The sequence below is a fragment of the Triticum urartu genome, chromosome 6A (assembly GCF_056163025.1).
Source record: "Triticum urartu cultivar PI428250 chromosome 6A, HENAU_Tu73, whole genome shotgun sequence".
In the NCBI taxonomy this organism is placed as follows: Eukaryota; Viridiplantae; Streptophyta; class Magnoliopsida; order Poales; family Poaceae; genus Triticum; species Triticum urartu.
Genome location: NC_141878.1, coordinates 560,017,074 through 560,028,665, shown reverse-complemented (window position 1 = coordinate 560,028,665; position 11,592 = coordinate 560,017,074). Strand labels below are relative to the sequence as shown.

The 11,592-nt window shown below is 48.1% G+C and overlaps 1 protein-coding gene across 2 annotated transcripts; it reads left to right on the top strand.

Annotated features, from left to right (window-relative positions):
• The first annotated feature begins 5,200 nt into the window (after nt 1-5,200).
• On the top strand, nt 5,201-10,225 carry LOC125530050 (amino acid transporter AVT1A). Of its 2 annotated transcripts, XM_048694449.2 has the most exons (12): nt 5,203-5,515; nt 6,249-6,511; nt 6,601-6,815; nt 7,437-7,460; nt 7,615-7,795; nt 7,879-8,098; nt 8,182-8,317; nt 8,404-8,423; nt 8,538-8,683; nt 9,403-9,446; nt 9,725-9,787; nt 9,894-10,225. In XM_048694449.2, exons 1-12 carry the CDS (start codon nt 5,331-5,333, stop codon nt 9,984-9,986), a joined length of 1,590 nt encoding a protein of 529 aa, XP_048550406.1. In that variant the 5' UTR covers nt 5,203-5,330; the 3' UTR covers nt 9,987-10,225. The 2 variants fall into 2 exon arrangements, with proteins under 2 accessions (XP_087384935.1, XP_048550406.1); XM_087528809.1 differs by lacking the exon at nt 7,437-7,460 and having other exon boundaries at nt 5,201-5,515.
• The last annotated feature ends 1,367 nt before the right edge of the window (nt 10,226-11,592 follow it).

Below are 11,592 nucleotides of genomic sequence, written 5' to 3'. Positions count from 1 at the left end.
CCCCGCGACGCTCACTGTTCATCCCAGAGGCAGCATCGATCGGGTTCAGTTAACAGCCATCGATCGATCGCTCGGGTTCAGTAACGCGTAGCCTGCAGTGCAATCGCTCGGGTTCAGTTAGAGCCCAACGCCTCGCTCGGGTTCAGTTAGAGCCAACGCCTCGTACACACGCATGTACGTGTACGAGAGAAACGCGCATCGCTCGGCCCCCGATCTCCCACCGTAACCGGGAACTCCCCGAAATTTTCCTCCCCCTTGCTTCTACCACGGTTTTTTCCGTCATGGACGGCCCAAAGAATGTCATGCAGCTGCATCTCCGGCCCGCCCAGGACGAAAAGCCCATTTTCTGTCATGATTTTTTGTCATAGAAGTAGGAGCCCACCACATCTATGATGATACCGGGTTTTGTCACAATTATCGTCATAGAAGTGTCATATGTATGACAGAAAAAAATTCGTTCGGCCCAAAATGTCACGGATGTGTCTTTTTTTGTAGTGTGTGCGTGTCGCCAGCCAAGCTGGTGAACAAGACATAGGCTCCGTGCTCCTCAGGGTATTCATCTTGTATCGGTCCGACTGGCCAGACCGCCGGCTGCTGAGGAGGAGGAGGTGGCGGGCCGGCAGGCGGCAGGGGCTGGAGTCCATCGCCCTTGGTGATCCTGGTGAGCTAGTGGCACTTCCGAGTGGTGTGGTTGGACGGCTTCACGCCGCTGTGGAACTTGCAGGGTGCATCGAGGGTTTGCTCGTACGAGAAGGCGGGTAACCAGTTGGGCTTGCCACCCTTCTGACGCTTGGGAGGAGGCTGCCCCTCCGGCCGCTGATCTTCGATCGTTGCCACCTGCCGGCTGGTGGAAGCTCGCTGCATGGCCTTGCGCTTGTTGTCATTCGGTTGCTGTTGCCGACTAGAGTCACTAGCCGGGGTGCGCAGGGCCTGAGGGGCCACCTTGCCCAACACATTGACTTGAATTTCCGTCTTCATAGAGGAGTCAGCCGTGGCGTATTTGTCTGCTATGACCAGCAGTTCGTCGAGGGTCGCCGGCTCATCGCAGAGAAGCTTGTGTTTGAGGAGGGTGCCCTCTCGGCACCCGACGGTGAAGTATTCGATGGCCTGCACCTCGTGCACGTCTTCGCAAGAGTTGCGGAGCTCGGCCCAGCGCGTAAGGTAGTCGCGAGTCGATTCATTGGGGCCTTGGACGCACAAGGAGAGCTGGCAAGGCTTGGCAGCCGCTTGTACGTGCTGGTGAAGTTGCGGATGAAGGCTTCGGTGATGTCGACCCAGCTGTTGATGCTGCGGGGTTTCAGGCTGTTCAGCCATGTCTGGGCCGTGCCTTGGAGCATGAGCGGAACGTACTTCACGGCAACCCGCTTGTTGCCGTTCGCGATGGTGACGGTTGTGGAGTAGTCGACCAGCCAATCCTCCAGCTTCACGGAGCCGGTGTACTTGGCCGTATCTCTCGGGAGCGTGAACCCTTTGGGGAAGGGCTCATCTCGGATGCGGGGGCCAAAACAAGGCGGACCCATCTCATCTTCTTCTTCTAGCGCCAGGGATCAGTTGAGACGGTCGATCCGGTGGCGGGCATCGTTCTCCCCGACTCCTTCTCGGCGGCCAAGGCGGTCGCCGAGTGTCGGGTGCTCAACAGGCGGCGGGAAGACGTGCCTCTCCCTGCGGGGGGGGGGGGGGGGGGGGGAGGCGGACAGTCATCCCGTCGATCCACTGCTCTTGGGCGGCTGTTTTGGTCGCGCTCGATAGTGATGCGAGTCGGCTGCGGCTGGCAGCCGGCTCCTTGTCTCTTCTTCCGTGGACGCCACCAGTCGGTGTCCGAGATGTCGCGCCTTGGTCTCGGCGGGGAGGCGGATCATCGTTTCGCCGGTTGGGAGCTTCGGTCCGGCAGCCGGCATCTTGCTGCTCAGCAACCGCGTCGAGGAGCCGCTGAACTCGCTCCGTCATGTGGCAACGCTCGTCGCCCTCGAGCTTGTCTAACTCGTCCGCTGCTGCTTGTCTAACTCGTCCGCATGCATGGCATAGACAGGACAATCTGTGTCAAACAAGCCGGCGATGGTCGCGTCACGCTGCTGGATCTGGCCAATGCGGCTAGGCCCACCAGGAACCGGCGTGCCACCGACGGCACGGTCCATCTCACGCTGGTAGGCCTCCGAAAGGCGTCTCATGCTGGCCAGCCGGCTGGCGCTCTCGATGAGCCGGAGGCGGCATGCCTCCAGCGTCTCGGCGTCAGCGTCTTCCGGGATGGGCGCAATCAGGTCTTGTACGGCCGCCCGCAACGGATCCTGGCTGCCTCCGCCAGAGTGCTCGCCGTGGCTGATGACGAGCAGTTCCGTGACGGTGCTGCCACAGCTATCCGCACGAGGAAGCGGCTCGTCGTAGACCACCACGTTGGAGGGGAACGCGTCGAGCGATGCCATGTCAGAGTCGACCAACATCGGGTCGGTGGAGCCAACTGACTCCAAATCAGCAGCAGGCTCGCTGGCGACGTGGAGCTGATCGAGGAGGCTCACGAGGCGGCTCTCGAGGCCGTCGATGCCCGCATCAGACGTGGGCTCATCGGAGAGGCGGATCTCGCCAACAAGATCGGCGAGGCAGCTCACCGCGCAGGCGACCTCTGCACCACGCAGCGTGTCGGCGTAGACACCGTCTGGCGTGCCGGGCTGGCTGTGCTCGCCGGGAAGGAACAAGGTTCCCGTCCAGAGCAGGTCTCCAGACGACGGTGCACCTCGCCCCACGGTGGGCACCAAATGTCGGGGGTTGGGTGCGACATATGCCAAAGGATGGCTTATCATGGTGGGAGCGAGTAGAACGTCGCCGGTGCCTGGAAGCGGGATGAGGCGTAAACACGTACGCCGGCAAACTTTACCCAGGTTCGGGGCTCTCCTAGGAGATAACACCCCTAGTCCTGCTCTGCGGGGTCTCCGCATGATCACTAAGGCACTAGTGATACAATGGTGCTCCTTCAGCTGTTTGCTAGAGGTGGAAGAAAGCTAGGCTAGCTCTCTCCTCTCTCTATGTATGAGTCTAGTTCTAACAACTTGGGAACCCTTTGCATGGGTGCCCTGGGGGTTTATATAGGCCAACCCCCAGGGGTACATTGGTAATCTCATCGGGTGTAGGGGCCGGCTGTCGGTGTCTCTGGTCTTCGGCTTCTCCGCCGGCTGCTGGGGCCCGCCGTCTGGTGCGGAGCCGACAGGTCGACCCCGCCGCTTGCGGGTCGTGCCGGCTGCTGATCACTGTGGCCGTGATGCTAATGACGCAGGCTTGGTCAGGGGAGCGTGGCTACAGTCCCGCCGTCTGGCGAGCGATCACTGTAGCCATTCCATGTCTTGTCTGGTTAACGGCGTGTGGGCCCCGAGGGAGGGCGTAGGCCGCCTGCTGGAAGCCGACCTCCCTCAGGTCCGACTGATCTAGCCTCTGCCGTCTTCTGGGCTCTCACTGACTGGGAGGGCCCGCCGTCTCGGGCCGTACTGCCTAGCGGTCGTGGGAGCAGGGCCCTGCCTGACAGGAACGACGTCAGGGGTGGAGTGGCAACAGTGACGCGCCGTGCGGAGATCTCCGCCTGTACGGTGCACTGTGGCCATGCCCGGCCCTGGATTCGGGGGGATGGGCTACGCTGTAGCCGTACCTTGTCCTGTCTCCTTGATGAGGGTGCAGACTTCGAGGACGCCACAGGCCGGCTGCTAGGGGCCGACTTCTCTGGAAGCCGCCCACTAGGAATCGGCTTGTCTTGATGCCGGCTTCTGGAATTCGGCCGTCTACGGGCAGCCGGCTATTCCTCCAGCCGGCCACCAGAAGGCGGCACTTCGCCTTGATGCCTTGAGGGACGCTGCCAGCCCCGATGTCTTGGAAAGTTCAGGGACTCGGATTAGCCTACCCGTGGCCCATTACTCTGACATGGATGCAGGAACCCAAAAGATCAATTTTCAAGTAATTTATGATTTTTCCTGTAGATTTTCTAGTGTGTTGTCTCTTCTGGATGTTCCGAAGAGAACCCATGTATGTTGGAGAGTGGCTAAATGGCTCCCAAGCTCATCTGCACCTGCGCATGAGCAGTAAAATCAAATGAAATATTAGGAAATTTCAAAAACTTCCAATTTTCTTGCATGGAAGATGGTCTAGCGCGTGAGGTTCGTGTAAAATTTCAGCTCATTTGAACATGTGAGCAGCTCTCAGCAAAAAAAGAACAAAATTAGAGTTTGTGAAAAAAGTTTACAGTTTTGCATTGTTCGGGGCAATTTTTGTTATTTTTGCTGAGAGCAGCTAGGATATCCAAATAAGTTGAAATTTTGGACGGACTTCAGACAATAAAATATCTTTCACACAAAAAAAATCTGGAATTTTTTTCAATTTATTTAGTATTTGTTATGATTTGACTGTTCACTGAGATCAGATGAGCTCTGGAGCCGAAATGGATATTCGTGTATGTTGTACTCCCTCCGTTCCAAAATAGATGACTCAACTTTGTACTCTCTCCTTTCATCTATATAGGGCATACTGCGTTTTTTAAGACCACTTTTGACTATTGACAAAATTAATAGTACATGACATGTACAATGTGAAAATTATATCATTGAAAGATCCTTTCACACATGAATTTAACGGTGTGCTTTGTGTAAGTTGCATGTCATATATTGTTGCTCTAATATTTGATTAAAGTTAGCCTCGAAAAACGCATTAGGCCCTATATAGATGGAAAGATGAAGTACTAACTTTAGTATAAAGTTAGTATAAAGTTGTGTCAACTATTTTAAAACGGAGGGAGTATGTTTTTACTCTTATGAATGATGAATATATGGTATTTCTCCTAAAAAAGAAAGCCAGGCTTAGTCATGCTCATGCACGTGATAGGCAGTACACGTACGTGCGCTATAATAATTCAGGCAAGTCATTATCACGGCCCCACAGGTCAGAGAGAGACGAGACGTGCACCGCGCGCGGCGCCAGCGCCAGCGCACGCATTCCCGAACATGCCCGGTTTCACCGCCACGCAGGCGACAGACAGACAGACAGGACACACCCTCAAATCGACCAACTACCTCCACCCCCACCACTCCTCCCCCCACACGTGGAACCACGGCCCACACACCAGCCACAGCAGCTATAACACGGCCGCGTGCGGTTCCCGTAAGCAAGCGCAGCTCACACCGCCTTGTCGCGGCGCGCGCGAGCACATCATCTCCAACTATTTCATCCCCCGTTCCAACCCCGCCGCTCGCTCGTCCAAATAATTTACCTCCGTCCCCTACTATCTCCGTCTCCTCTGGAAGCGTCGCGTGTGGTCCTACCCAAATCCGCCACGCAACCCGGCATTTGCGCCACTTGTGATGGCGGCGGCGAGGCACCGGAAGGAGGAGGAGGACGAGATGCTGCTGGACGACGGCGACATCGAGGAGAGCCCCCGCGACAGCTTCCGCGACTCCGACGACGACGAGGCGGAGGAGGAGGGGCGGGGCGAGGACGGCGACGGGATCGGCTCCTTCGAGTCGCACCAGTGGCCGCAGAGTTACCGGTACGTGCGCATTCTCTCCGCTATTCAGTTAGATGGCTGTGTTGATCAGAGTGGATTTGGTTGACTTCGGTGATTGGGAATGGCCGACAGAGCACTAGTTTGTTCTGCATGTGGATTCACTGGATTGGCACTGACGAGTCTGGTTGCACATCTGGGGCTAGCTGTCCATGTTTAATCGATTTTCGGGAGTGGCCTCGAGTTCACTGACACTTGGGGAATGGTCTGATCTGTTCGATCAGATGACCAAGGTTGACTGAAACCACTGACAATGATGAAAAAAGGGGTAGGAAATAGAGTATGTTTTCTCTAGCTTCTCCTAGCATCAGTACGATAATGTTGTAATAATTTATAAAATTTATAGTATTATTAAAGTGCAGCATTCAATGTTTGACACTACCTGTACACCTGGCAGCAGCAGTACTCTACTGTATTACCAGTATGTCATAAGTACGTTTTTGTACTGATTGTACACAAAAAGGAGTAGTATTATTTTGCTTCATCAATGGCTACCGTTTTTGTACTGATTGGTGTAACAGGAAATAAAGCATCATTAGTGGATGCCTTTGCTGGCATATCTCAGTATAGCTGTCCGTACTCAAGAATGCCAGCAGCTTTCCTTCTTGTGTACAGATTGCAGTTTTCCTTTTTGTGCACAAGACTACAGATGACAGCTTTCCTGTTTGTGTACAGCAGATACAGACGGCATGACCATGACATGGTGTTTAATTTGCAGGGAAACAACTGACACCTACACAATTGCTGCGTCTCCCATCTTCGGTTACCTTGGTCCTTCAACCAGCAAATACTCAATCGATGGTGGCCGCAGTGGCCTGGCTTCTGACATCAAGCTGCCTTTCATCTCGGATAAGCTAGAATCTGTCAAGAGCCTGAGGCGACATCTTCTTGGTTCAGTCAGAGACGAGAAGCTCTCATTTCAGTATACTGGAGAGATTTACGTCGGTCAAGGGTGCAGCGTGACACAGACAGTCTTCAATGGTAACTACAAATGTGGAAATGTAGAACAGGGGATGCTCAGTAACTTCCTTCCTAGTTGATCTTGATCAACCTATGTTTCGTTTCTGTAGGTATTAACGTACTCGCTGGTGTTGGCCTTCTTTCCGCTCCGTTCACAATTCATGAAGCTGGATGGGCTGGTCTTGCAGTTCTGTCTGTTTTTGCAATTATTTGCTGTTATACTGGAGTTCTTCTCAAACATTGCTTCGAGAGCAAAGACGGCATTGCAACCTATCCAGACATCGGGGAGGCCGCCTTTGGAAGAATTGGCCGCTTGATCATATCTGTAAGCCCTGCCTTCTGTAGAATATTCTACTGTGTTTGGCTATAAGGTTGTGTCCTCGATGCTATACTCACTTGATTAGTGAAAATGCATACGTTTTTCTAGGTCGGGTATTATTCACTTTGTCGTAATAAACAAACTTAAATTATTTGACAAGTTTCACTTGGGAAAAACACAGACATATCTGCTGTGCCCGCTCCTCTTTTGCCATTTTGTTATGTGCTTGGTGTTAGTTTGACAAACTAATCCTTGCTGGCTCACTGCCACATCTGAAAAATTCACAAGCTAGCATAAACCTTTTCCTTGCTAGATCATTGCCGTATCTGAAAATTCACAAGCTATCATAAAAACCTGCTGATTCGATCTAATCTCTAGATCCCTATTCCTATTTTTAAATGATCGCTACCCACTTCAGATTTGTAAGGCAGAAGTTTCAGTCTTACTTTTTTTTAAAGGAGGGAATGCCTCCGGCCTCTGTCTATTTTCACTATTAACTACCCCTACCTCTAGGCTGAGAAGATGCGCATCTAAGTATATAACCCATTTGTCTTACCTTCATGCATAAATTGTTTTTTCTTTGGTAAGCGAAAAAACACTAACTGATCTTTAATCTCTTTTTTGCAGATTATTTTGTATACTGAATTATATGTAAGTGGCTTATTTCAATGTGACTTGTATTTTCCAAAGTTTTCCATCTAATAGCTTGATTATTGAGCAAATTACTGAATTGTTTTAGAAACTTATCTCATGTATACTTCTTGGGAAAGCAACATTTGTCTCATGCATAGTTTTTTGGATGCAGTCATACTGCGTGGAATTCATTATACTGGAAGGTGATAATATGACATCAATCTTTCCTGATGTCAATATTAATTTGTTTGGGATTCATGTCGACAGTAAACATTTCTTTGGAGTGTTAACTGCTCTGGTAGTTCTGCCCACAGTATGGCTGCGAGATCTTCGAGTGCTATCATATCTTTCAGGTCTCACTACTCCTAACCTGCTTAATTAATTCTGTTATGGCCATCGTTAGTTAGCTATTAACATGATTTAATTACTTGCACAGCGGGTGGTGTGATTGCAACTCTTGTGGTGTTTATATCTGTCACTTTAGTCGGTACTACTGAAGGTGTAGGGTTTCATCAGACCGGGGAAGCAGTAAAGTGGAGTGGCATGCCCTTTGCTATCGGTATTTATGGTTTCTGCTACTCTGGGCATTCGGTATTTCCTAATATCTACCAGTCAATGTCTGATCGCACAAAATTCCCTAAGGCACTTTTTATATGGTATGCATGAACAAATGTCTTACCTTGGCTAGTTTGATGTGTAATGGTCAAATTCCTCAAGTATGCATAATTGTATTTTGCAGCTTTGTAATTTGCACAGCGATATATGGCTCGTTTGCTATTATTGGCTATCTCATGTTTGGTGACAAGACTCTGTCGCAAATAACTTTGAATCTTCCGAAAGAGTCATTTGCCTCGAAAGTTGCTCTGTGGACCACGGTAACAATTATGCTCAACTTTATCTTAGTTCCTGGTACTGTAACTGTCTTTCCTTAATATTGATCTTTAAATTTTTGGTGTTTCAGGTGATCAACCCGTTCACCAAGTATCCTTTGGAATTTCTATCGTCAAACTTCGTAATGTCAAGGCTTCTAGGATTATGTTGATTTTCACTGTACCTAACTCCATATAGAACAGCTTCATCCTTAACCATAAACAGATTTGCCTTGTTGTTAAACCCATTGGCTCGGAGTTTAGAAGAGTTGCGCCCTGAAGGATTTTTGAACGAAACAATCGTCTCTATTATACTGAGGACGAGCCTTGTGGCGTCAACTGTTGTCATTGCATTTGTTCTTCCATTCTTCGGTATGCTTATACCTTTGTTCAGCACTGATTATTTTTGCTATGCATTTTTTTAAGATTGTCAAATCTTATGCACATAGAATGCGTACTTACCATCCTTAGTTTTGTTGTCTTCTGCGAATGCAGTCTTCACTGTCAATTCATTGTACTTCTTGTAGTACATTTTATTTCCTTTGTTTTTCTTGAAAACCCAGTAAATTTCCTATGGACACACATTACTTTGGAATGATGGATGGCGCATAAACTTTACACGCAATTGTTTCCCTCAGAAATAGCTAAATGCAAAGTGGCTCATTACAAATAATGTAGTACCAAGATTAGTAGTTGAAAACAGCATCTAGATTCATTGCATTTTCAAGATTTTTTAACTCCATGCTCCTGGAAAATTAACACTTTCATAGTGTTACGACTTGAGATCAATAATGGGCAGTGACCTGCTCAGATCGGTGTTTAGTTGAGGACTGGGTTATCTTCCTTTTAGGAAAAAATAATTGGGGACTGCTTGTAGGCTCCGTTACAAATCCAAATATTCCTAAAACACTTCCTTCTTTTAGGGAACTCCTAAAACACCTCTGCTTACTATAGTACTATGCACTTCAGCTGCTTAAGCTAATTATCTGCTTTGTAATCTTTATTATTGGCGATTCACAGAAGACTTCTTTGAGAACACATTACAGAAGAATTATACTATGCATTCCTGATTTGCATGTTGCATATTTCAGGTTTGGTGATGGCTCTGATTGGATCCCTGCTCAGTATACTTGTGGTATGCCATTCTTTCCCCCACTTAATGGCCTATATAGCTGTACTAAGCTGCGCATAATAAGAAAATCTGTAAAAAGATCAAACTCGTCAAACAACATTTTTTGGTGTGCTAAAATTGACTACATCCATGTGGGCTGTTGATGAGAATAATAGTCTCATCCTCTAAAAACCAAAAACTACAGTTTCGTAAGAAATACAGATGACAAAGTAACAGATGTGCTCTTTTTTTTCTTTTTCTTTTGCGGGGGTGCTCCTTTTGACTTCATTGTACGATTACAGGCAGTCATAATGCCCGCCTTGTGCTTCTTGAAGATCACACAGAATAAAGCCACACGTACCCAGGTACGATATAATTACCATAAGCTTTCCAAGCTTCCTTCTCTTCTGGAGATGATTTCTGGACATTCAAGATTTCTCTGTGCATACCGTGTGGGTACTCCAATTTCAGGTGATTGCAAGCGTCGTCATAATAGTGGTTGGAGTCATCAGTGCCGCCCTCGGAACCTACTCCTCGGTGGCCAGCATAATCGGATACTACTGATTCTTCCAAGGCAATATCTTCGATAGCTCCCAGTACCGTCACTCTTGCCAAGAGTTTTTGCTGTGTATCATCGAATTTTACCATGCTCTATGTACATCCTTCGACCTAGTATAGTCGATTTATAAAGACTGCATCTCTAGCAACAATGCATTATTGTTACCATTTAGCTGCTGCTATATCATTTGGTGTACCATATTTCTGCCAAGCCCTGCGGTTTAAATATTGCCTGTTTCTTTTAAGGGGAAAAGCCAACTTTATTAACCTGAAATATTGATTGTTGCTATTTATTTGGGAAAAACAAACTTTTTTTAGGGGAAAAGCCAACTTTATTAACCTGAAATATTGCATGTTGCTCCGCTATTTTTTTTCTGAGTCGAAGTTGCTCCACTAGTTTTGCGGCCGAAATGGACACAGTAAAATGGGCCAGGATGCACTCTAAGGACTTATGCCAGGTGGTTTCAGTAGGTGGGCTGGAATTTAGGGCTTGCGCCAGCTGGTGATATCTGTACGTGGGTTGGGCCTTATTCTGTTTCTGCCTCCTGTGCACTTTGAACAACCAGTCGTGCAGACCATTCTGATTTCTGAGTTTCTAGAAAGCTGGAAAAATCATGCAAAATCTTATAAAAATATGAACATTTGCGGTATGTACAATAAATCTCTACTACTAAAGAGGAGTTTGTTAGTTTTGCTTCTATCCCTCTAAGCTTTTTTTTTTCAAACCATGCGATAACTTCCATTATTTATTTATTTCAAACCGACTCCACCTCCTTATTTCTGGGGCAAGAAATCCCTTGTAAGGCAATCAACAGAAATCAAACAAGCCGCCAATAACAAGAAATCCCTTGCGAGCAAATAAAAAAAACTCACTTAGTTGTATGTATACAATCTCAATCACGTCGTATTTTTCCTTATCTTTTGACTATGGATTCCTTCTCGTCACAACATATTTCAATCTCAGTCTAATCAAAAAAAATTCTACGTTGACCCACTAGAATAAAGTTGCCCTCGTGAAACACGGGTATTTAGCTAGTAAAATTATAAGTGAGCAGTACCATGTCAACAAGATATGGGACAAGTTATATCCATGTCCTTATTTCAACAGACGAGACTTGTCTGCTCCCCCGTCGTGTGCCCATCCGTGCTCCTGTCTACGTGGTTTGATTTAATTGGAACAAAATAAGGCCCGGCCCCACCCTCTTAAAATCAGGGGTAGGGGGGGAGATGATTAGATTAGAAAGAAAAAAGAAAAAAAGACAGCCGTAGGATTAAGTGGGAGCATGGATGGGAGCACAGGGAGGGAGCAGGCAAGCCGGATCCTATTTCAACTAGATAACTGTCGCAGCATGAGAATAAATATTCTAGGGAAATTTTAACTGGGGAACATTCCTAGTTAGGAGGTCCCAGGGAACAGACCCACAACTATTGAATCCAAATCACACAGTTGGTAATTTTCTTTAAAAATTGACCCCATTATTTTTTCAATCAAACGACAACTTTCTCTTCTAATCATGGCAATTCCTGTAAAGCTGCCATGACAAATTTAGTTGAAATTGCATGGCAATTCGAGCGTTCGCTGGGAAAATGGTCTTAGGAAATGTTTCTCGAA

Coding starts and splice junctions, on each gene's coding strand:
- LOC125530050 (XM_048694449.2), top strand. CDS start 5,331: ATGGCGGCGGCGAGGCACCGGAAGGAGGAGGAGGACGAGATGCTGCTG. Junction 8,099..8,181: donor CCTAAGGCACTTTTTATATG/GTATGCATGAAC, acceptor TGTATTTTGCAG/CTTTGTAATTTGCACAGCGA. Junction 8,684..9,402: donor ATTTGTTCTTCCATTCTTCG/GTATGCTTATAC, acceptor TGCATATTTCAG/GTTTGGTGATGGCTCTGATT.